At 39.4% G+C, this 23,859-nt stretch overlaps 2 protein-coding genes and 1 pseudogene across 3 annotated transcripts in view; 1 reads left to right on the top strand and 2 right to left on the bottom strand.

Moving 5' to 3' along the window:
* Positions 1–7,572, top strand: part of LOC101845004 (UDP-glucose:glycoprotein glucosyltransferase 1) — a 51,008-nt gene extending 43,436 nt beyond the window's left edge. For both annotated transcript variants that reach the window (XM_005100158.3, XM_035970220.1), the window contains exons 39-42: positions 77–275; positions 1,184–1,273; positions 2,286–2,451; positions 3,721–7,572. In XM_005100158.3, the coding sequence (XP_005100215.1) occupies positions 77–275; positions 1,184–1,273; positions 2,286–2,451; positions 3,721–3,746 (481 nt within the window). In that variant the 3' untranslated portion in view covers positions 3,747–7,572. The remainder of the gene's footprint in view (positions 1–76; positions 276–1,183; positions 1,274–2,285; positions 2,452–3,720) is intronic.
* Positions 7,573–9,755: 2,183 nt separating this feature from the next.
* LOC101848295 lies at positions 9,756–23,534 on the bottom strand (the record flags this gene model as incomplete). The annotated part of the gene is given in 6 exon segments (XM_013083517.2): positions 9,756–10,128; positions 12,156–12,332; positions 12,883–12,987; positions 13,691–13,849; positions 22,264–22,437; positions 23,397–23,534. Coding segments are annotated over 6 exon segments (1,107 nt in total), but the record flags the coding sequence as incomplete, so codon positions are not given.
* On the bottom strand, positions 14,145–14,368 carry LOC118477836 (annotated as a pseudogene).
* Positions 23,535–23,859: the final 325 nt, after the last annotated feature.

Raw genomic sequence — 23,859 nt, 5'->3', positions numbered from 1 at the left:
CTTAAGCACTTATATGACTTTATTGTGTTGCAAGTGCTGTAGAACGTTTATACTTAACTGGAATTAAATGTTTCAGGTTCTGGAGGTCTGGGTATTGGAAGAGCCACCTGGCAGGCAGGAAGTACCACATCAGTGCCCTCTACGTGGTGGACCTGAAACGATTCCGTCGCATCGCAGCCGGCGATCGGCTGAGGGGACAGTACCAAGGCCTGAGTCAGGACCCAAACAGTTTGGCCAACCTTGATCAGGATTTGCCCAATAATATGATACACCAGGTGCTGTGTGGTTGCTTGTCCGTCTTTGACTGTCTGTGTGTCTGGGTGATTGTGTGTGTTTGTGTGTTTTGAGGTTACTTTCTGTCAGTGTGTCTGTCTGTCTGTGTGTCTGTCTGTCTGGTTTTGTCCAATAGTATGATATGTCGGGTAATATCTGGTTACCTTGTTTGCTTGTTTTTTTGGATGGTTCTGTGTATGCATCATTGTGTGTGTGTGTATGTTTGTTTTAGGATTGGTTCGTTTGTTTGCAGTTTAATATAACCTCAGCCATATTTGTCATCTTGTTTTTTTGTGTTTGGATTTGTTTGTGTGTGTGTGTGTGTTTGTCCGCTTTGGGGTTGGCTTGTTTGTCTGAAGTTCAGCATGACTGGAACAGGATTTTTGCTTTTTTTACTTGTCTGCATTTGTATACGCTTGCATTGTTTGTATGTATAATCATCCTAAATTGGGGTCTTCTGAAGGGCATAATGCTCTATTCGATCAAATTGTGCCAATATGATACCTTTTGCTTCATCCATGAAGGAAAATTTGGTTAGCACCGACTCAAATTGATGACTCTGATTTGCAGTGTTCACTGGTTATTATTATTCATGTGCACCTTCGTCATCGGCAAACACTTTATTGTGAGACGATGGTGCCAGTTCTTTGAAAACTTATACTTTATTTGGTGTACTCACAGGCATTCCTTGCTCAATCCATGCCTTCTTGGACTCGGTAAACTGTGTTAATAGCCCTACTCCATAACTTGAAAAAATATGTTCTTTATTATGAATGCTTTAATTTATTAGAAGCTCTCTATCAAGTGATGTTGCTACTCATATGACTATTTCCAACATCAATTATGAAGTTTTGTTAATACAGGTATATTTTTATGACACTTTATAATTTGCTTTCTTTGGTTCTCTCAGGTCGCCATAAAGTCATTGCCTCAGGAGTGGCTCTACTGTGAGACGTGGTGTGACGTTTCCGAGAAACCTAAAGCCAAAACTATAGATTTGGTAAGCTGTCAGTGTTTTTAACTCATTCCCTGTGTTTTTGCCACAATTAACTGTCATGTTTGTGGTGGGGAAAAAATATGTTTCTCTACGATGTACCTTTTATGATGAGTGGGATACCATATTCATTACAAAAGGATGAGTAATAAAAAAAATCACATCTAAAGCAATGAAGAGTTTACCTTTTATCGTCAGGGCCAACCCAGGCTGAGAGTGATACAACATTTTAGCAGAAAGATTGAGATACTCGAAAAAAAATTTCTCACTTGGGAATCAAACCACCCCATTAAAAATCAAACAAACCAAAAACCCCCTCAAATAATTATGGTCATTACAATCACACATGGATGAACATATTCATAGACAAACTCCGAAACAATTTTAGAACTGACTTGTTCTGCTTTACTGAATCATGTCAAAATGTCCTTCCCGTAATTGTTCACCATGCTGTTAATTAGCTGTCAGTGCAGACAACATGCCTGTCATGTGGCATAGGTAGTCTAGTGGTTGGGCTACCAGTCTTGTAATAGTGAGATTGCAGGTTTGGGGGTTCGAGGCTTGGACCTGATGTTTTGTCCTTGGGAAAGCCATTGTACACAAAGTTTCCTCAATTCACCCAGATGTGAATGGGTACCCCCCTCTAGACAATGAAAGAACTTGTCAGTATGTTAGTATTTTAGTTCCAGTAAAATGGCAGCATGCACTGAATGCTTCCCAAGAAGTTGACAGAATGCTATCAAGTCTGCTGAGGTATTGATAAGGATTTTAAAGCATATCTAATATAGGGCTTGCTGTTGAGTGAGAATTTGCTCTATAAAATGGGATTTACTATTATTATTATTATTATTATGATGATTATTATTATTATTATTATTATTATTATTATTATTATTAAGTGCACCTTATTGGCCACATTGCTGTATGTCCCCCCAGCCCCTGGTAATGACTTTACCGTGAGGCCATGAACACGCCATCTTGACAATGTATTCATGTACCTTTCTCTTGTTGTCCTCAGTGTAACAATCCACTAACAAAAGAACCCAAACTTGCGGCAGCTATGCGGATTGTTCCGGAGTGGAAAGACTATGACTACGAGGTGAAAGTGTTATGGGACGATATCTATCATACCAACACCAAAGAGCAGATTGAATATGAACCCCCACAGCTTAACAAGAAGTCAGGTAGGGTACCTCCCTCTTTTTTTATGTGTTTGTTTGAGTAAAGAGAAGCACATTGGTACATTCTCTGCCATTTACTTAATTCAGGGAAGAAGCAAGTCAGACAGAAACAATAGAGTAAAAAAAAAAAGAGGACCTACCAGCAGTACCCTACATTCACTTTCTCCTGTATTTGCGAGTTGTCAAGCCAGTAAATTTGGGCATGTATTAGGGGGTTGATGGGTGCTCTGGTCTGGTCTGTGCCTACTTTTTCTTTTGGTTGTTTCTGTTTTTAAATTTATTTTTTTATTTTACTGATTTTATTTTTGCTTTGCCTTTTGTTTTCCTTTGGCCAGGAATGTATTAACTCACTTGAGCCTATTCCCGTGTATTTACGGGACCCCCGCCGGCCCGGTGGCCTAATTCCGTGTATTTACGGGATGCGCTTTATCGATTGATATCTCAGGTGTTTTTCGGTTACAAGCCACTTGTTTCGTTTCGTTAAAAATTTGGTGAAGTTATGTGCGATACTTTTTGAGTTGTAACGGACCAAGTCAGTCTCTCCAGCATTGCGATAGATGATTTTATTATAAATTGGTCGCAAAAAAAAATTGCGTAACCCCCAGACATTGCCATTTCAAAATATTGATAAAATAAAAACTATTTAGACAAATCAGATGCAGTTTTCTTTTTCTGTGAGAGCATTTCTTTCTTTCTCTAACTGCTTTTTAAAAAAATGACAGCTTTCAGTCTTTTTGAGGTTTATGCTTCAATATACCCCAAAAGTGTCAGAAACAATGCTTGTTGGGTGAAAAATAGCTCAGGCTCAAGTGACTTAATGACTGGTTGTCATGTACTGATGTTCTCTAGTGGGTGGTTGGCGGGTGCTCTGGTGTGGTTTGCTTCTTCTTTCCTGTGAAACTTCTATCGTCGTGATCTCTCCTCCTTCTTTTTTATGTTTGTTACTCTCTTGTAACACCTCTTATCTTCTGGCTCTCATATGACCTTATGCAGTTGCGAGCACCGTAAAATCTCTACTAAAACTACTAAAACATGATGTTCTCTTCTAGCTGAAATGTCTTAATCACAATTATTATTGCTTTACTGAATGTCTTTGTCTAAAGTTTTTATAGTTTTTCTATGACGCTGTTGAACAATTACTTCAGTCCTCCTTGATTGAAAAATGATTTTTATATCTTTTATGTTATTTTTCTTTCAGTCTAAAAACATTCTTGATAAATTACTTTTGCTTTGCTGAAGTCTGAAATTTTTTCCCCATTTTGTATTTTTCAGATACAAAACGGAAGGAGGAGTTATGATGACTGAGTGTGCGTAGGACAGAACTTGTTGTAATTTGTTGTTCATGTTATTTTGTGTTGGGGGGAGAATTGAGAAATGAGACATGTCATGTTTTATTTGTTTACAGTACAGTTCAGGATGTTTGAGATTTAACTGTGTTGGAAAATTTTACTCTTTTTGCTTTGTTTGAATGTTTGATGCTCAGCTGCATTTGAAAGCTTGACTCTTAACTGCCTTTGAATGTTTGATGTTTAGTTTTGTTTGAATGATGTTGTTTGACTGAGTTTTCCATGTTTGTTGTATTTTGGCAATTTTCATTTTTTGGTCACTACTGTTCAGATTCCTTTTCTTTTTTTCTCCCGTTTCTTTTTCACTCTGTATTTTGAATTATTTATTTTTAAAGTGCACTTCATCGTCTTTTTGGGTACTTAATGTCAAGATGATAGTGTCTACATGCCAAACCTTTGTCTTCATAAGTTTCTGACCTTCCCTTTTATAGTACAGGTTTTTTTGTTTATGTGTTATCATTTAATTCTTGTGTAAGCTTCTCCATCAAACAGTACTGAATCCAACCTGCTATCTATGCTGATAAAATCAGATTCTTTACAAGTTTGTCCTTGAAAAAACAACCCCAAATCCGAAGCTGACTGCCTTTAACTTTTCAAAAAGGTAATTGCTTATATCTTTAAGTAATTGTCTCTCCCCCCCCCCCCCCCCCCCCCCCTCACTTACACTCTTATAACTTGAGTTTTGCTTTGGTTACTGTTATTTGAGCTGTGTTCCAATATGAAATATCCAGGATTATCATATCTTTATAACTTAAGCTTTGTCTTAGGGTACTGGCTGCATTAACCCAATTGTGAAGAGGGCATGCCGTCTTTATCCTGCAGTACAGTGAATGCATACCTCAACTTGAGAGGTGCTCTATGTCTGCGAGTTTTCTTTCAGGATCTCAGGTGCAGGGGTCCTGTAGGCCCAGGGAATGAGGATTGCATGGATTTTCTCATTTTTAGATGGAATTAAGTGTTTTCTGAAATATTTGATAAATCCTTTTTTTTCATCTTTGTGTTATTTTTTACTCTTTTTTTCTATGGGAGTTTTTTCCTTTTTTTGTGTGTCCTTGGAGGCATGTGTGTCTTTAGTACACACTGTCATTGTCTTTCCCTCTAGATGTTCACTTCTCTCTCTCTACTTGCTCTACTGTTTTGCATGGCACTTTTTGCTTTGAAAGCAATGGTTTGAGTTTTCCTTTGATTGACCTCAAAAGTCATGTAAAACAAATTTTATGATGATGTTTACTGTATGCGTGTGTGTGTTTATGTGTGTGTGTGTTTATGTGTGTGTGTGTTTGTGTGTGCACATGTACGCACTTTTGGCGGCTCCTGTGTATACATGGGTATTGGGAATTTTTTGAGTGAATAGTGTAGCAGTCAGTGTTTGAGTTGTTGCATAATGTTGTATCCTTGTGTGCTGCTCATGAGTAAAAAATCGCTCCAACCACGGTACCCAGCAGATCTCATCGGCTAAAGCTAAATTATATCAGATCTTGCTATTTATTAAACAAAAATTATGTTTTAGGAAGGTTTTATGATGAAATGTTTGCATTATCTGCAACAAATTTCTGGACTTTTCTATGGAAATTTTGTTCTTATGCTGGCTTACAAAGCCCAGTATTCGTAATAATATCTTCCATATTCTTTTTTTCTTCTTCTGTAGTGGTACCAAATTTGACCACTTTTTTTCTTGTGGTCTTTTTTCAAAACTGATCACGCGGTTGTGAACTGTTTTTCATGAGTAGGATGCAGCACACACACACACCCCCCACCCCCCAATGTTTTTATGATTGCATTTCCATGGTGAGAGAATGTTCTTTTTCCCTTGAGATTTGAGATTTCTTATCTCGAAGGAGCTGAGGAACATTCCATATGACAGTTCCATTTAAATGTTAATAAAGAATGACTGTTCTAATTTTTTTTCCTGCTCAAAACCAGGCCATAGTTTTATGGAGCGGTAGCTTGCTAGGTAGGTAGGCAGTGTTCTATCTGAATGGGCAAATGGTTGTGTTTTGCTGGTCTGTATTCTGTGTTCTGTGATGAGGGTGCAAGTAACCAATGAGCCCAACATGATCCAGAATGTGCTAGTAAATATGACTGTAGCAAATTGAAATGGAAAGCATGAATAAGGATAGGTGGTTGGTGGGTGCTCTGATGTGGTCTGCTCCTTTTTTCCTTTAACACTTTGCCATCACAAGGCCCATAGTAAAAACCCTTGCCACCACAAGCATTTGGGGGGGAATCCAAAGAAACTTGGTTGCAAACATCACCATTCGGTGTTTTGTGATGGGAGAGTAAGTTTGGCGTTCTCGCCGATCGGCAAGATGTAACGGCAAAGTGTTAAAAAAATCTGTCCCCCTTATCTCTCCTTTTTTGTGTGTTTTTCACCCTCTTGTAAAACCTCTAATCTTCTGCACTTATATTATCTAATTGTGTTGCAAGTGCCGTAAAACACTTACTGAAACTAAAAGCACAAATAAGGACGAAGTGGGGGAAATGAAAAGCTGACAGGTTTGTCCAGAGCATTTAGTTACCACAGGACTGTACAGGAAAAACGTTTTATAGTTTTATACATTGGAGGGAATTTCAGGCCGTGACATGAATTAATTTGAGTCTGTCTTTGTTGTTTTAGCTGACTGAGTCCTTGGGTTGTGCTTAGTGGTTCACTTTGCCTGGTGTGTGTTATGTCACCTAAAGATTTATAGAAGAAGATGGTAGAGGAAAGACTTCATTTTGTGTAGCTATTGAGTAGCTATTGTGATGGCTTGGGGAAAAGGAGTGGAATTGGGGGGGGGGGGATGTCTGAGTGTTTTCATTATGACTTAAAAGTTGTACACAGTAACCAACTGCAGCTTGGTGAAATCCTGTCATCTTACCAGAATGCATGGTTAGTGTAAATCATTCATTGTAGGCCTGTTGGCAGAGTTAAAATACTTATATAGAAGATTTTAAAAATGTGTTCTACAATCTTTTTTTTGTCTGTTTCTATGACTATTTATTCCTGATGCAACTGGTGTGAAGGGTTCTTTACCTCTTTCATACCGTGAGATAAACAGGAATAGCTCCTGTTGTGTGATGGCTCAATTTTCCACTCTTCTCTAGAATCAAGTACTGGTAACTGCGTGTGTACGTGGGACATACAAAGCTCTTTTAAGACTTACAGTTAAAAAGGGAAGACTTATAACTTGTTTTTTAAAGTAACCTATGTGCACGCACCATTGTCATGTTATGTAAGGTTAGAGTGGGTTTTTTTTTTTTTAACCTATATGTCTAGCGTTGTTTCCGGCTAATGAGATAATGATTGTTTTTAATCACTCCCAATAAATGAGCTTCACTTATTTGTCATGAGATAATTATAATACTTATTACATAAAGTATGTTACCGATGTTTCAGACATTGGTATGATACGGCGAGGCTTGACGTATGGTCTCTGACATTGCTTGTAATTGTTGTATCCATCGGTATAAATATTTTCAGTGTTCTTGTGTATTTATCTTTGCATTTGAGGGATTGATAGTATTTGTAACACCCAGACTTCCATTATGTAGTATAGTATGTGTAAGTATACAATGTACTAACACGGTGTACAGCGGCTGCCATCTTTTGATGGAGATTATGATCTTGTTATCTTCTTGAAGTGCCGAAGTCGCAATGTCCAATTAACACTTTATAATGTTATTGTAAATGGTTGACTCTCATGCTCTGTAAAAGGAATGCTGTCCCGCCCCTTTTGTTATTTTTGTCTATAATGGAAAAATATACTCATTATTTGGTTGCTTTTAAGCACAAGGGGGCTATCCCGAAAAATGCTGTTCTGAGCAAAGGTATAGTTTTTGGATTCTTATTCAGTTTCTTCAAAAGACGAGGAGAGTTTTCTCTATAACCAAGAAAATATTATACACACCAATGAAACCAAACTTCTCCTATAGGTGGGGCAATGCCCAGTTTTGGTGTAGGTCAAGATTTCTGGAAACCCCCGGATTCTGGGTTAGCCCGCTAGTCCTTAAAAGCGACCATTTATGCCAGAAAAAAATTTTGAGTCCCTTGAAATAGTGAGGGCACAGTGCTAGCTCAGCTGGTATCTTGCTGGACTATGGAGCAGATGGCCCTGGTTTCAATCCCCTGTAGGTTGTTGTGAACCTGGGTTGTTTTGTGGAGTTTTTAAGGCTCTCCACCTATTTGGCTTGGTCCTTTCGGAAATGGACGTTAAATTCAGAGGTCATGCCTCTTAAATAACTTTTACACTGTGTTGAAACGGACAACCGGAACAATTTAGCAAATTCATATTATTGGTAGATAGTGAGAATGTACCGAACTTGGGTGCATATTTCCAAGGGTTGGAAAATTGTATTTGTGCCATAATGGAGAAGGTACCAGTGAATAAAGGCAGAAAGATCTAAAAAAAATATGTTAAAACGTGAAATCCCCCTCCTCTCCCCCATCCCCTTTTCTTTTTTCTCTTGTCCTTATTTACACCAGTGTATCTTTTCAGGTTCAGTCATGTCACTGAAATTCAGATGTACATGTTGCAAAATTCATTCCAATTTATATGTCAAGGTGTAGAATAATATTGGTCAGTTAGAAAGAAGAGAAACAACAGTTGTAACTTAATATGTGTCAAGACTTTTGCTGTAGAGTTTGTGAGAGCGGTTGACACGTGAAGACACTCGACTGTGATGATGGGACTGCAAGTAATTTTCGTTTTTTTGTGGATGAACTTATTATGAATAGAATCTGTTACATTTCAATAAAATGACAGAAATACGAGTTGCTTTGTTTCTTTTTCTTCTCAAAATTGTATTTGTTGCCTCATGTGGCTTGCTGCCCATTGTGACAGCTACTTTTCTACTGGGTCTGTCAAGAGCTAGGCTATTCTGTGTTGAAGGATTTATGTTGAGGTTCTTCTTAAACATTTCAGGGTGTCTTTGTAGTGCTTTTTTTGGTGCGCCAAGTTTATTCTTTTTTGAGAACAGTTCAGAATAGAATACTGCCTCGTGATTCAGAAATCAGGCATTCTTACAAGGTCAGCAAATTCTGAATCATTTTGAGCTTAGAAAACAGATTCTCAGCATTTACCCTTTTGAGAACTTGATGTCTGGTATATTTGGTCCTGCCATTACTGTTCATTAATAAATACAACAAGATAAGATTGTGCCCAGTAATACTCACAAAATTGGAGGTATGGCTTTTTTGACAGCTGCTCCCTCAGTGTGGAGCTCCCTCCCACTGCATTTAAGAGAGGTGGCTACTTTGACTGCATATAAATCTGGTCTAAAAACACTTTTACTAAAATTCCATTTACCTAACTACATGTAGTTTGATGCTTCTTCCAGCGACAAATGTGATCAGTGGCCACGTGATTGTCTTTTGTGCATGTGTTCTTTGTTACATGACGAGTATGTGTAGTGGACACATACAATTAAAAAAACAGTGGTAAACCTGAAAGAAAATAAAACCCCTAACATTTTTTTCGGCTGAATAACCTCTTTAAACCGAAAACCCAGCTGAACGAAGAAAATCCGGCGGTCCCGCAGATTTCGATTTAAGTTTAAGTGGACTCTACTGTATTTGAAATTATTTTTGTCTGTTGAATGGGCCAGTATGCATAAAACGTTCAATTAAATCTTACTATGATATTGTGAAGCACATAAAGCCCAGACAGTGGGCGCTATAGAAGTGATCTTTATTATTACATGTATTAATGCAATAATTCCCCTAACGCATTCGTATGGAAATGCTTAAGTTTCTTGGCGTGGCTTTGGTACATAGTCCATGCCTCGGCACCGTACAACAGAGTTGGAAGGACTGCAGTATTGAAGATGTTCAACTTTGTCTCTGTTGGAATGCTACAGCAGTCCCAAACCTTTGCTGTGAGACTTCCAAGGGCTGCACTAGCTTTATTCATGTAAAAACAAACAGACATGCTTAATTAAATACATGATCTCAAAGACAGAATAAAAGACAAGACCAAGAGCTTATTACATCAATAAATTTTCATATTTCTTCCTTGGGTTTGTTACAGATCTTCACCTTCTTGCTCATGTCCCGACCGTCAAAGTACCGCGTAATCCCGTCTCTCACCAGAAATTCCTCCGCTTTATAACCGTGCCAGTGGTTGAGAATCAAATTAATGGCGGATTCGTCATATCGGTGGCAATTGGCGTACCGTTTGTTGTTCGCCAAATGGGCATCACAGCTCGCTTTGGAGTCTGGAGGAGCGATACAATAGTCCTCCATTGCGCAGGCAATCAAATAGCGCATGAAATGGTTCCTGACTGGTGCAGTGCCGTGCAGGATGAGAAGGGTAAAGTCGAAGTGGGGCGTTCTTTGGAGTTTCCGCTCGTTTACCTGGGGAAAGGGGGAGAATTTGAACAGTTAAGTCTAAGTAAACAGTAAGAACATCTTCAAGTGTGGCATTCCATTTGCAAATGCCGCCCGTTTATATGGGGAATCGGGGAGAGAACTGGAACAGTTTAGTTGCGGTAAAGAGAAAGAATAACATCTTCAAGTGTGGCGTCCTTTCGTCCTTTGGAGTTGCTGCTCGTTTATATGGGGGAAAAGGGGGTAGGGGGTTTGCGACAGATTTAGTTTTGGTAAAGAGGAAGAAGTACATCCTCAAGATAGCACTATGGTAGTTGAAGTTGAAGGTAAACCCTACTCTGGCGCCGCCCCCCCACCCCCACTTTTTTTTTCTCTCTCTCTCTCTCTCTCTAATTTGTCTATCTCGCTCTTCCCCACAACTAATTACGTGGACGTTATCATGTTGATGTGCTACTCCTGAATAAAAGACACAATGACACCTATTTCGAGTAGTAATGCGAGACATTTTGTTTGTCGAGAAAAGAGAAGTGCGCAGATAAGTAATGTAATTTTTAGAGTGGGGGAAAGGTAAGACAGACAAACGTAACAATCAAAAGAGAAAAAGACGAGTAGTAAGACTTGAAAATGTCACTCGCGTACCATCCGCTTGTAGTTGGGAAATAATATTATACATACAGCGCACACACACACACACACGAAGGAGAGGAAAAGGAGGGGGGAAAGAAGTGTAAGATGGAGAAGAGAAAGAGCGCCGAGCACCGTGCCTCTTGGCCGCCTTTCCCGATAAAGGAAATAATTTAAAAGAAAAAGGAAAACATTCGCAATCATTTTGAGGGCTTGGCCACTCCATGAGCTCCCACAAAAGTAGTAAATTGACAAAACACAGCTGGCGTTAGAAGTTATAACGCAGTGAGCTTATGGAAAATGTACAACTACAGTTAATTGATTTTCTTTAAAAAGATTAAATTCTCTGTGAACCGAAATGCTAACAAAATGCTCAGTCATTTGAAATGTTGGTCAATGTGTGAGCAGATCTTTAGTTCCTGACGTACACAAATGACAAAGTCGCTTGACTCTGAGATACCTTGCCTGGTGGAATTTTGGCTTGTTCTTTGACGGACACTGTGACATTTGGAAATGTACCCCCCCCCTCCCCCCGCACCACCCCCTTGTCATTTAGGACGCACGTTCCAGTCATTCGATAAAGCCTGAAGATGTGTTGCTTGGGAGACACTTTTAGAAGAAACATAACTTCGTTATTCATACAGATTTAAACCCCCCCAAAAAATCTGAATCTTCAAAAGGCCGGCAATAATCCTACATATGCCTACCTGTACTATAGAATATACACATTTATGTTTCTGATATCTGTTTGTAGGTTTGTAAATGTGTCGCAATATTGCGTTTGACCTGCAGATTGGACACATGTGTCCTCTACGTCCTCTAAGAGTTAAAGATCTGCTTACTTTTTATACTTATTTACCCCCCCCCCCGCAACCTCTTCGCTGCCAGGCTCGAACGAGTACGTCTTGTGTTTTTTTTTTTTATTGGATTGATGAGCAGGGCTGGCAGTGAAAGGGTTAAGGTGTGAGTCTGTGGGTAAAAGGGAATTTTAGTGCTTCGTTTGGTTAGCCTGCAACATACTTCCGGAGTCTCCACTCTCTGCGACGCCATACACGGATTTCCATGACTTCACGCTTCACGTTAAAAAGACCGCTTTATACTTATTTTTTAAAAAACGGCTCAAACTGACCCTTGAGCTGATACATTCTGAACAGAAAAGTAAAATTACGGTGAAGCCCATTGTACCATACATAGGCCCACAGTTGTAATATTAATTTTGGTGCCAGTCCACTTGATGGTCTTCCACAATGCCTCACCGGACAAGTCTTAAGATTGTTCCCCCTGACGATCTACACGTCTACTACAATCAGTAACTCTAACCCTAAACCTTGACCCAAACCCAAACCAGAGCCGTATCCCACTAATTGACAGTAGAGCACAGACAGTGGAGACGGCCCGTTAAGGGGGCCGGCGCCACTTTGTTTCCTCACCCTGAGAAAGGAGTACATGTGAGGGGAGGTAACCACGTAGCTGCTGTACTTGAGTTGTCTGCCCGCCACAGTGACTCCGTGCTTGCGGCTGTGCTGCAGGTACTGACGTAAGTTCTGTCTGTTGACGAACCGGCCGGGCTCAAGGTAGATGTAATGGCCGTACTTAGCCAAGGCCAACTGGGGAAACAAACAATGGTTTTTTAGGGGGGTTATTTTTGTTGTTATTGAAATTGCTGCTGTTGTTGTTCTTATCGTCATTATTGTATTTGTTGTTGTTGTTGTTGTTACATTCACCTGAAGAAAAGGATGAGAACGGACGAAAATGATCGAAAAAAGGGAAACATAAAGGGAGGGAGGGGGGGGGGGGGGGGGGGGGCTTTCGGAATAATGACTTCTGCCAGCACTAAAAAAGTACGTGTAGGCCTACATCTATTTATACAGGCATTTATTATCCAACTGTTTTGCTGTATAGGCCATCGTTTTACCAAATAAAACTTTATCTAAATTTATTGTATATTATTTTGGTATATTTGAAGTCACCAGAAATAGACAAATGAATAAACTAAACAAGCCACCTTTTATTACCACATCCCCACAAGAAACAAGTAAATAAACAAAATGTGCCACCCATAACAGATAAATGAATAAATAAAAGAATAAGCCCACTCTCCTTTCCCTAAAGTGGCCTGTCCACAAATCAAACAAAGAAACACCAACACGAGCTCACCTGTAAAACAAGCGGCCTCCATACCCTGTGACGTATCTTGTAGAGCGCTTCCGGCCAGAACTGCAGCCACAGACTGTCTACTTCTGTTTTGCACAGACTGGAAATCTGCAGACGACACAAAAGGCAAACAGCATTCAGTAAATTCCTACCAAGCTAAAAACGTTTAATGTGTCCCGCTACTCATTTGACCTTACGCAGTTGCGAGCGCCGTGAACGCTTAAAAAAACAAACAAACAAGCAAAACCCAACAAATAAACCCCCCACTAAAACAGACAACACGAAATCACGGATATCGCGTACAATTTGCCATTCCTCGACTGATGTCTGTTTAATGTTTCGTTATGTCGGTTTACCTGAATTATGGAGGTGTCCAATTCATTAGTCAATCTGCAACGTGTCTGAGTTATTTGTGTTCGACTAAACTGAATGATTGATTGTAAATGTTTTAATGACTCAATTTGATGATTTTTAAGAAACTTACAAAGTGGGAATTTACAACCAAGTGGACAGCGATGCTTGATAAGATATCTTTCCTGTTCTGGAATCGAACTCACGTCTTCTGTATGCAACAGCAAGGGACCTAATTTAAACCACAGATGCTGTCACCCATAGATCAAATAATTAATACAATGTATGGATAACGAATAAATACAATGCACATGAATACAGCAGCAAAGAAACAGATGGATAGATGCATGAACATAACATAAATAAATAAATAAATACATAAATAAATAAATAAAAAGAAAGAAAGAACAAAGGAAAGGAAGAAAGAAGGAAAGAACATTGTGATATAATGAAAACTCACAAATTCCCTTTCGTCTGAGGTGAGGCCGATGTCGAATATGCCTATTCTGCTCTTGGGGAAGAAATACTGCACTGAATAGATGAATTCTATGGTGGCCGGGTAGGTAGAGTGCGAGCCTGCTGTCACAAAGGCGAAGTCATCGTCTGCTTCTTCCATGTCCTGAAAGAATCCAGGAAGTCTTACAATAGGGTTCTATATCATCGGCCAGCTGTTCAAATATATTAACCCCTGTCTCGGACTCTCTGGTTGGACTAAAAGTATAAACGAATTCCTGTTACATATATGCATGTATCTGTATTACCAGTCGTAAAAGCATATGGTTCAATGTGGCTTGATATCCTTTTGTGTTTGTGCAATGGCAGGGGGTAGGAATGGCGTTACACCCGAACAAATAAACCGTTCACACACCTTTACCCCTCCATTCCAACACTAACTCTCTCCATTGCCAACAGTTAGCAGTACTGAGGCCTCAGTTATAACTTCATTGGCTGTTGTACTTATTAAATTAAAAAAAAATTATAGACGATGACCGTCCACTCCATAGAAAAGGGGCAGATTTCTCCGTCCTTCGGGTGCCTCGGGCAGTATCCGCCTCGCTAAACCAGTGGACACAGGGCCGGAGGAGAAGCTGAGAACAGATACTACACTTTGATCTTAGCCAAAAGGCCGAGAAGCGATTGGCGGTGGTACTACCAATGCTATGCTCTCAGAGGGAACTATAAGTATGTAGTCTCGGGGAGACTAATGTAACTTGAAGAAAAATGAACAAATTTGTTAATTTTATGAGTTTTGTTCGTTTGCATACGCCATGCCAAATCCCAGGAGTTTAATTCTGATAGACTATACTTTGCGACGTAATCATATTATGTACTTGTTGGAAGAAGACAGTTTTCACAATATTATGTACATATCTGGTCATCTTTTCACTAACTGGTCTAATTTCTGCATACCAAAATGGTTTTCTTTTAATCTCTAAAGGTAGGTAATTAGTTTTTCGTCGTTTAATTCTAATCCACCATGTTCGAATGGCTCTGACCAAAAAAAATAAAAAAAACATTTTGAAAGGGAGAAGGGGAGGACAGTGTTTTGTAAACCCCGAGGTCTCCGCAAGATCAGCTCACTGTCGCTTACGTTGTGGGGTCGATGTTGTTGACGGCTGAGAGGGAACAGCGACGTGACCAAACCCCTTCCTATGTCTCCTTATGCGCGACGCAACGTTTAGTGACGCGCGATAGTCACTAGATCTAGTGATGAGTCGCGAGGTGTGTATCCTTATGCGCGACCACATCACGCTAAAATGTTCTGTCTCGTACGACAAGAGCGACAAACTGTCTACTTATGTGCGACGCGACGTTTAGCCGCGCACGACTGGCAATTCACAGAAGAGAGACAGTGCCAAATGTTAATGTCAAGCTGGACAAGAAGTCGGTTAGATGGGAGTGCTACGAGCCTCTGACATTTTTTATTCCGTAAATAGCCAATCTCGGACAAGTCCTCCTCCTCCTCCCCCTCCCCTCTTCCTCCTCCTCCTCCTCCTCTTCCTCCTCCTCCTCCTCCTCTTCCTCCTCCTCCTCCTCCTCCTCCTCCTCCTCCTCCTCCTCCTCCTCCTCCTGCTGCTGTCCGTTTAAAAAGACAAAGCAACAAAATTAGATTCGCAAAACTTACAATGGGTCGAATTGAAGATGGACATCCCACACACACACACACACACACACACACACACACACACACACACACACACACACACACACACACACACACACACACACACACACACACACACACACACACACACACACACACACACACACACACACACAAACACACACCACACCACACCATACCACACATGGCGTCTCGACCGGCACTCCTTGGCTAGGTAATTTGACCAATGGTTATGTTCTAAACCTGTCATACCCCTAGTCTGTCGCACGCGACAAGGCCCTCGATCGCTACATGGACCGATCACAGGCGACGGTCGCGTGCGACAGATGCCGCGTCGCGTGTAAGGAGACGGTTTCTTTATATTCTTACTTGATTGATTTTACAGCGGCAAAGACCACAAACGACGCGATGTTGCGTCGCTCACAAGAGGAGACAAGCTCTAATTACTTCAAACGAAAAAGTAGCCTTCAAGTAATTTTTATCTCTAATAAACTGAGATTTAGAAAATGCAGGAATGTCCTTTTACTCTTACTCTTAGACCTACTCGACAACTCAACTCTCGGGCCTGGCAGTGAAGTAGTTAAACAAACAAAATTGAATTTCAAAGAATTGCATATATATTCTTAACCTCAGATGTCGGCTGCATGCGCTCAAGAAATGTTTTGTCGAAATCCAAATTCTAAATGTAAAAACAAAACAAAACAGGAAAAAAACCCAACCAAAAACAAACAAAAACAAACAAACAAAACAAAACAAAACAAAATAAAAAACGTTGTAGGTAAAATTGACAGTTTTTTTGTGTGTCTCGGCTGCAAAATGTTGCTTTTCGGTTTTAAAACATTTCATTCTGCTTACCGGCAATATAGCGTTTAAGCTGTTTAACGGAATTATAAGTATCGTGGAGATACCTTGACGTCACTAAGATAGTGCCCAGGCAAAGAGCGCAATAATGAAGACAGTGGTGGATTGTTGCAGTACGTACTCTACAGTGGCAATGGTCATAATATGTTAGTCTCTGTGTGTGCCTAGTTGTAACAACCAATACATTGTTGTGTTTTATCACAGGTTCGAGCTTTACAGAAAACATTTTTAAACGACTAAGCTCCATCTATTCATGCTCTTAAAAGCTGGAAACATCTTTAGTTCTTGTTTCTCCCACTAGTTGTGTAAATCGTGTCTTCGGTCGTTACACTTTTGATAATGGTTATATTTTGCTAGACTTTGTGTATTCCTAGTTGTAACAAGCAATACACTGTTGTGCTTAATGACAGGTTAAGGCTTTTTCATGGTCGGTCGTTACACTTTTGATTATGGTCATAATATGCTATTCTTTGTGTAGGCCTAGTTGTTATGATTTTCTACACTTTGTGTATTCCTAGTTGTAACTAGCAATACACTGTTGTGTTTATGACAGGTTAAAGCTTTTTCTTGGCTTTTTTTTGCGCGACTAGGCTCTATAAAAGCTTATTTTTGTTCTAAAACGCTAAAATAGTCTTTATTTAAGATTCCACCTACTATTTGTACAATAGTTTGATTAGTTCTTTCACTTTTAGTAGTGCGTATAATCTGCAAGTCTTTTTGTATGCAACATAGTGCTGTTTTTTTAAATCATAGGTTCAAGCTTTATAATACCATTTTCAACGACTAGAATCTTCCGAAGTCTATACGTGTTCTAAAAAGCTGAAAGCATCTTTGTTTCTGATTCCACCTAATATTTGTAAAAAAAATTGTGTGGATGGTCGTTACTCTTTTGGTAATGGATATATTCTGCTAATCTTTGTGTATGCCTAATTGTAACAATCAATACATTATTGTGTTTTATCACAGGTTCAAGCTTTATAATAACATTTTTCAGAGACTCAGCTCTATCTAAGTGTATATGTGTTCATAAAAGCTAGATGCATCCTTTTTTCTTGTTTCTCTTAAAATTTGTGTAAATTGTGTGGTCGGTTGTTACACTTTTGGTAATAGTCAGCTTTTGAGTATATCTAGTTGTAATAACCGTAACATTGTTGTGTTTTATTTCTTGATTCTCCTACCGTTAGTGTAACTTGTACTGTCGGTCGTTACACCTTTGGTAATGGTTATAATCTGCTAGTCTTTGTGTATGCCTAGTTGTAAAAAGCAATACGTAGTTGTGATTTATCACAGGCTTTCGCTTTTTAATGGCTTTTTTGAACGACTAGGCATTATAAAAGCATAAAATATTTCTAAAAAGCTACAATTATCTTTGTTTCTGATTCCACCTACTATTTGTAAAAATAGTGTGGTCGGTCGTTATACTTTTAGTAATTGTTATAATTTGCTAGTTTATATGTATGCCTAGTACTAACAACCAATGCATTGTTGTGATTTATCTCAGGTTAAAACTTTAAAATAACACTTTTCAAAGACAAAGCTCTATCCACCTCTACGTGTGTTCATAAAAGCTCATAGCATCTTTGTTTCGTGATTCTCCTACCATTTGTGTAACTTGTGCGGTTGGTCGTTACACTTTTGGTAATGGTTATAACATGCTCGACTTTGTGTATTCCTAGTTGTAACAAGCAATACACTGTTGTGTTTTAGGACAGGTTAAAGCTTTTTCTTGGCTTTTTTTGAGCGACGAGGCTCTATAAAAGCATATTTTTGTTCTAAAAAATTTAGATCATCCTTGTTCATGATTGCACGTACTATTAGTACAAACAGTTTGATTGGTCACTTGTAGTAGTGCTAATAATTTGCAAGTCTTTTTGTATGCTTAGTCATAACAAACAATGCAGTGCTGTTTTTCTATTATAGTTTCAAGCTATATCATAACATTTTTCAACGACTAAGCTCTAACGAAGTCAAAACGTGTTCTAAAGAGCTGAAGGCATCTTTGTTTCTAATTCCACCTAATATTTGTTTAAAAAATGTGTGGTTGGTCGTTACACTGTTGGTAATGGATGTACTCTGCTAGACTTTGTGTATGCCTAGTTGTAACAAGCAATACATTATTGTGTTCTGTCAATTGTTTGAGCTTTTTCATGGCTTTTTGGCATGGCTAAACTCTATAAATGAGATGTTTGTTCTAAAAAGCTTAAATTAACTCTCTTTCTGATTACGCCTACTATTTGTACAAATGGGTGTGATCGGTCGTTACTCTTTTGGTAATGGTTATATTCTGCTAGTCTTTGTGTATGCCTAATTGTAACAACCAATACATTATTGTGTTTTATCACAGGTTCAAGCTTTAGAATGACATTTTTAAACGACTCAGCTCTATCTAAGTGTATATGTGTTCATAAAAGCTAGATGCATCCTTATTTCTTGTTTCTCTTAAAATTTGTGTAAATTGTGTGATCGGTTGTTTTGGTAATAGTCAGCTTTTATGTATATATAGTTGTAATAACCATAACATTGTTGTGTTTTATCACAGGTTAAAGCTTTATGCTATTTTTGCTCGACTAAGCTCTATCCAAGTCTATACGTTTTCATTAAAGCTCAAGCATATTTATTTCTTGTGTCTACTACCCTTTGTGTAACTTGTGCTGTCGGTCGTTACACTGTTGGTAATGGTTTTAATCTGCTAGTTTTTATGTTTGCCTAGTTGTAACAAGCAATACATTGTTGTGTTCTGTCACATGTTTGACCTTCTGCATAGCGTTTTTGCATGACTAAGCTCTATAAATGTGTATGTTTGTTCTGAAAATCTAAAATCATCTCTGTTTCTGATTCCACCTACTATTTGTACAAATAGTGTGGTCGGTCGTTACACTTTTGGTAATGTTTTTAATCTGCTAGAGTTTGTGTTTGCCAGGTTGTAAAATGCAATACGTTGTTGTGCTTTATCACAGGTTATAGCTTTTTCATGGCGTTTTTGCTCGACCGAAGAGGCACTATAAAAGCTTATAATCTTTCTAAAAAAGCAAAAATTATCTTTGTTTCTGATTTCACCTACTATTTGTAAAAATAGTGTGGTCGGTCGTTACACTTTTTAGTAATTGTTATAATTTGCTAGTCCATATGTATGCCTAGTTCTAACAACTAATGCATTGTTGTGTTTTATCACAGGTTAAAGCTTTATAATAACACTTTTCAAAGACAAAGCTCTATCCACCCCTGCGTGTGTTCGTAAAAGCGCATAGCATCTTTATTTCTTAATTCTTCTACCATTTGTGTAACTTGTGCGGTTGGTCGTTACACTTTTGGCAATGGTTATAATATGCTAGTCTTTGTGTATGCCTAGTTGTAACAACCAATACATAGTTGTGTTTTATGACAGGTTCAAGCTTTTTCATTGATTTTTTTCCCGCGATTAGTCTGTATAAAAGCACACTTTTGTTTTAAAAAGGTAAAATTATCTTTGTTTATGATTCCATCTACTATTGGCACAAATAGTGTGATCCGTGGTTACACTTTTAGAAGTGGTTATAATCTACTAGTGTTTGTGTATGCTTCGTTATTACAAACAATGCAATGCTGGGTTTTACCATAGGTTCAACCTTTACTACTCAATAACAGTTATCGATCACTTAAAGTCACACATAGTAGTTCAAACTGAAAAACATGACACGGTTCAAAATTGTTTGAGAGGGGTCTTCAATCATGATATCACCTTTTGCAAATGACAGCTTGCTCATTTAAAAAATTGAAGATGGATAATTTCAGATGTTGAAGGAGTTAACCCATGTTTGTAAAATTCACATCACATCTGTCATAAACAATTAGGGCTCAAAATAGCATGTGACCACCATTTGCAAGAAACCAGTCATTGCATCTTTGTCTCATAGACTGATTAAGTGTTCCCAATGTCAGTTGAGGAATGGCTTGCGATTCTTGTTCCAAAATGTTAAAGAATTCATCCATATTGTTTGGGGGTGGCTGGTAGTCTCTTTTTTGACGCCCAAGAGCATCCCACAGGTGTTCAATGGGACTAAGGTCCGGTGATCGGGCTGGCCAGTAAAGCCTGATCACGTGCTGCTGGTGCAGGAAGTCATCCACCACCCGAGCGCGGTGAGGCCTGGCGATGTCGTCCTGGAGTATCGCGCCCTGGCCCATTGCCAGAAGAGCTGGAAATGCAATGGGAGCGGAAAATCTCGTCCCCGTAGGGGATACCCGTCAGAGTGCCTTGAATGCGCTGCAGCGGGGTCTGGTAGGTGAGTTCAATTTCACCCCACTCCAAAACGGAGCCTCCTCCATACCAGCTATGCTCCTGTACACAGTCGTCGATAAAGCGCTCACCAGGACGCCTCCAAATACGGATCCTGCCATCGTTGAAGGACAATGTGACCCTGGACTCATCCGTGAAGAGCACAGTAGACCACTGTGGGCGTGTCCATCCCAGGTGCTTGGCGGACCAGGTTCTGCGGGCTATCCGGTGGTCTGTGTCAGAGGAACCCGGACAGCTGGTTGTCTGGAGCCTAGACCAATCTCACGCAGCCCGTTTCTAATGGTCGGGTCGTTGATTCCAACGTTGCCTGGGGGTACCACGTGCTGTCTTATGTGACGGGCAGTGCAGGTTCGAGTTGCCAGGGCTGTTCCGGCGATCACCCGGTCCTCTCGTCGTATTGTGCAACGTGGCCACCCGGACCGCCTTAGCTCAACAGCAGTTCCAGCTGCAGCAACCCGGTCTCTCAATCTGATGATCACAGCAAGCCGTCATGCCACTTCACGGACCTCAATCTCTTCGTGGAGCCAGGCTAGAGCTCGTTTCCTGTCGATGATGCTCAGACGTCTTATTGGAAGCATTGTTAAAAATCGCTTAATGTGCCCGTAATAAATACCCCTAGCACCGTCAAAATCACTCAGGCATTATTGTAGGAAGCGTGAATTTTTCTGAGTTGGTTTTCAACCCATACCACTCACTGAAAATCACGTGCGCGATTGCCAAAAACAGGTTCAATTTTACAGAAATAGGGCCCCTTTTCACCCTGTCTAGGCAGCGTAGATTAAACGACAAGTGTCAAATTTATTCATCATTGTAAACAACGATGACCCTTCCTTACAATGACATCAACTCACTCACCTAACTTCTTACTATTTGTTTGCCACACAGCCTCAAACATACTACAGTGAAAACTGTAGTGGTCCCTAACTTGTTTTGAGTAGTATATATCATACATTTTTTCAACGACTAAGCTCTATCGAAGTCTATACGTGTTCTTAAAAGCTGAAAGCATCTTTGTTCCTGATTCCACCTAATGTTTGTAAAAATTGTGTGGTCAGTCGGTCCACTTTCAGTATTAGTTACAACCTAGTAGTTTTTGTGTTGGCTTCGATGTGAAAAACAATACATTATTGTGCTTTATCGCAAGCTCGAGCTTTATAATAACCTTTTTAGACGACTAAGCTCTATCCAATTTTATATGTGTTCTTAAAAGCTGAAGGCATCTCCATTTCTCGTTTCTCCTACAATTTGTGTAAATTGTCTGGGCTGTTGTTACACTTTTGGTAATGGTTATAATCTGTCAGTTTTTGTGTATACCTAGCTGTAATAACCATAACATTGTTGTGATTTATCACAGGTTCGAACTTTATAATAATATTTTTTAAAGACGACCAAGCTCTATCCAATTCTATATGATTTGACGTACATACTATTTTATATCCATACCACTTCTTGCCACAGCTTTCAAATTTCTTTGTTTTTCCCGATTTGTTTTGATCGCTCCTTCTGATATTATGACGAGTAGGCGCGCACTTTTGTTGATACAGCATGTAGTCATTAGATTTTACATTAGTTTTTTGGGTATCGTGTTCCTGACGAAGCTCTTTACAGGGCGAAACGTTGAACCTGTATTAAATTTGAAAAAATCTACTAAGTCTCAACCCTTTTTTAATTCCCTGCTACCTGCAATGATGATGATGATGATGATGATGATGATGATGATGATGATGATGATGATGATGAAAAAAGGACTTGAACGCATGGGACACAATCTTACCTTAAACTCGCCATCATCCTTTTCTTCCATGCTCATCACTGTTTTCTGAAAGGAAGCTCTTCTTTTCTTCATCTCCTCTTCCAGGTCCCAGTCCACACCATCGTGGTGGAACACGTCTTTCTTGGCCGCGGCGTTCTCGTCTTTGAAGAATTTGTTTCCAAAACTTTTCCGGAGCTGAAGACATTAAATTTATGAAATGACACATTGGTCTAAAATTAAAAGTCATTGGCCATTCTTTTAGATGCAGCTGTTTTTTCACGCTCCCATCGACACAATTTAGAGTATCTAGAAGGCGGGCTTTGGCTCTGCCTGTTAGTGTTTGGGCCAACCCGGGCTGATAGGGAAACAACGTCCCTGCAGACAGACTGGGATACTCAATAGAAATTCACTCCTCACAAGGGAATCGAACTCAGGTTTTCTGTTTGTGGCAACAAAGCCTAACCGCTCCACCGCATACATCAGTACAGGCCCTTAGATGACTGCAAATGCTTTACTCCAAAATAATAACGAAGTAGAACAAAATAAACAAACAAAACAAACAAACAAATAAACAAACAAACAATAAACAAACCCTAAGCATAATAACGAAAACAAAACAAAACAAAACAAAACAAAAAACACAAAAACAATCCCCCCCCCCCCCCAAAAAAAAAACCCTTCACAAAAAGCACAAAAAACTAACAGTTATTATTCATTGCAGGGATCAATGAAATAATGGCTCCAGTAGAGCATGCCAAAGATCTATGTTTAAAGAATTTTGAGGCTCTCAAAATGTGTGGCCAGAGATCTGAGACTGCAGGCTATGGGCAGTATTTTGAGCGGATTTCAACCGTGCTGGAAGGTATCCGTGTACAGAAATATATCGCCGGCAAGCTGTTTATAGGTACTGAGCCCAGAAAATTAAACTTTTCAGGAGAAATAATTTTTTTTCATACTTAAGAAAAATAGTTAATTGTATCACCATTTCTTGCCTTTTTTTAACACTTAGAATTTGAATTTCGACACAATATTTCTTGAGCAGATGCGACCAGTACCACAGATTAAGAAACTGCAATTAAAAAACATTGAGCGTAGCACATTTGAACAGATGATCAACACCATGACTTTGTAAAGGGTCACGAACTGACACTGACCTCCTTGTGGTTCATCAGGTCGCCCATGTCCCTCGCCTGAGGCTGCAGGTCTTTGGGCAGGTCACCGACGTCCATCTTGGCCTTTGACTTGTGGTCGTTAGCAGCTCCGGCCTCGTCTTGATTGGCTCCTTTCTCAGCCTGATGGGAAAACACATAGGTAGATAGTTTTAATTAAGGTTATTTGTCTGTATTTATTTCACGCCCCTGTCGACTCGATTTAGATACTTTAGTAGGCTGGATGATTGATCGGGCCTCCAGGACACAGTCATGACGGCATGAATGAATGCACCCAAGCTGGAAGAGGGTATGGCTTTTGATTCCGTATGAGTTGGACTTTGGGGTTTGAAGTTTAAAAAAAAGCAACAACAAACAAACTACCATAAATTTGGTCTTTTCATGTATTTGTAAAGTACATGTATTTTGTTTCGAAGCTGTATCAAAGTTTCATGAAAGTACCATCGAA

This window comes from Aplysia californica, unplaced genomic scaffold, assembly GCF_000002075.1.
Source record: "Aplysia californica isolate F4 #8 unplaced genomic scaffold, AplCal3.0 scaffold00238, whole genome shotgun sequence".
In the NCBI taxonomy this organism is placed as follows: domain Eukaryota; kingdom Metazoa; phylum Mollusca; class Gastropoda; order Aplysiida; family Aplysiidae; genus Aplysia; species Aplysia californica.
The sequence above is the reverse complement of the archived record's forward strand: the minus strand, read 5'-3'. Positions and strand labels throughout refer to the sequence as shown.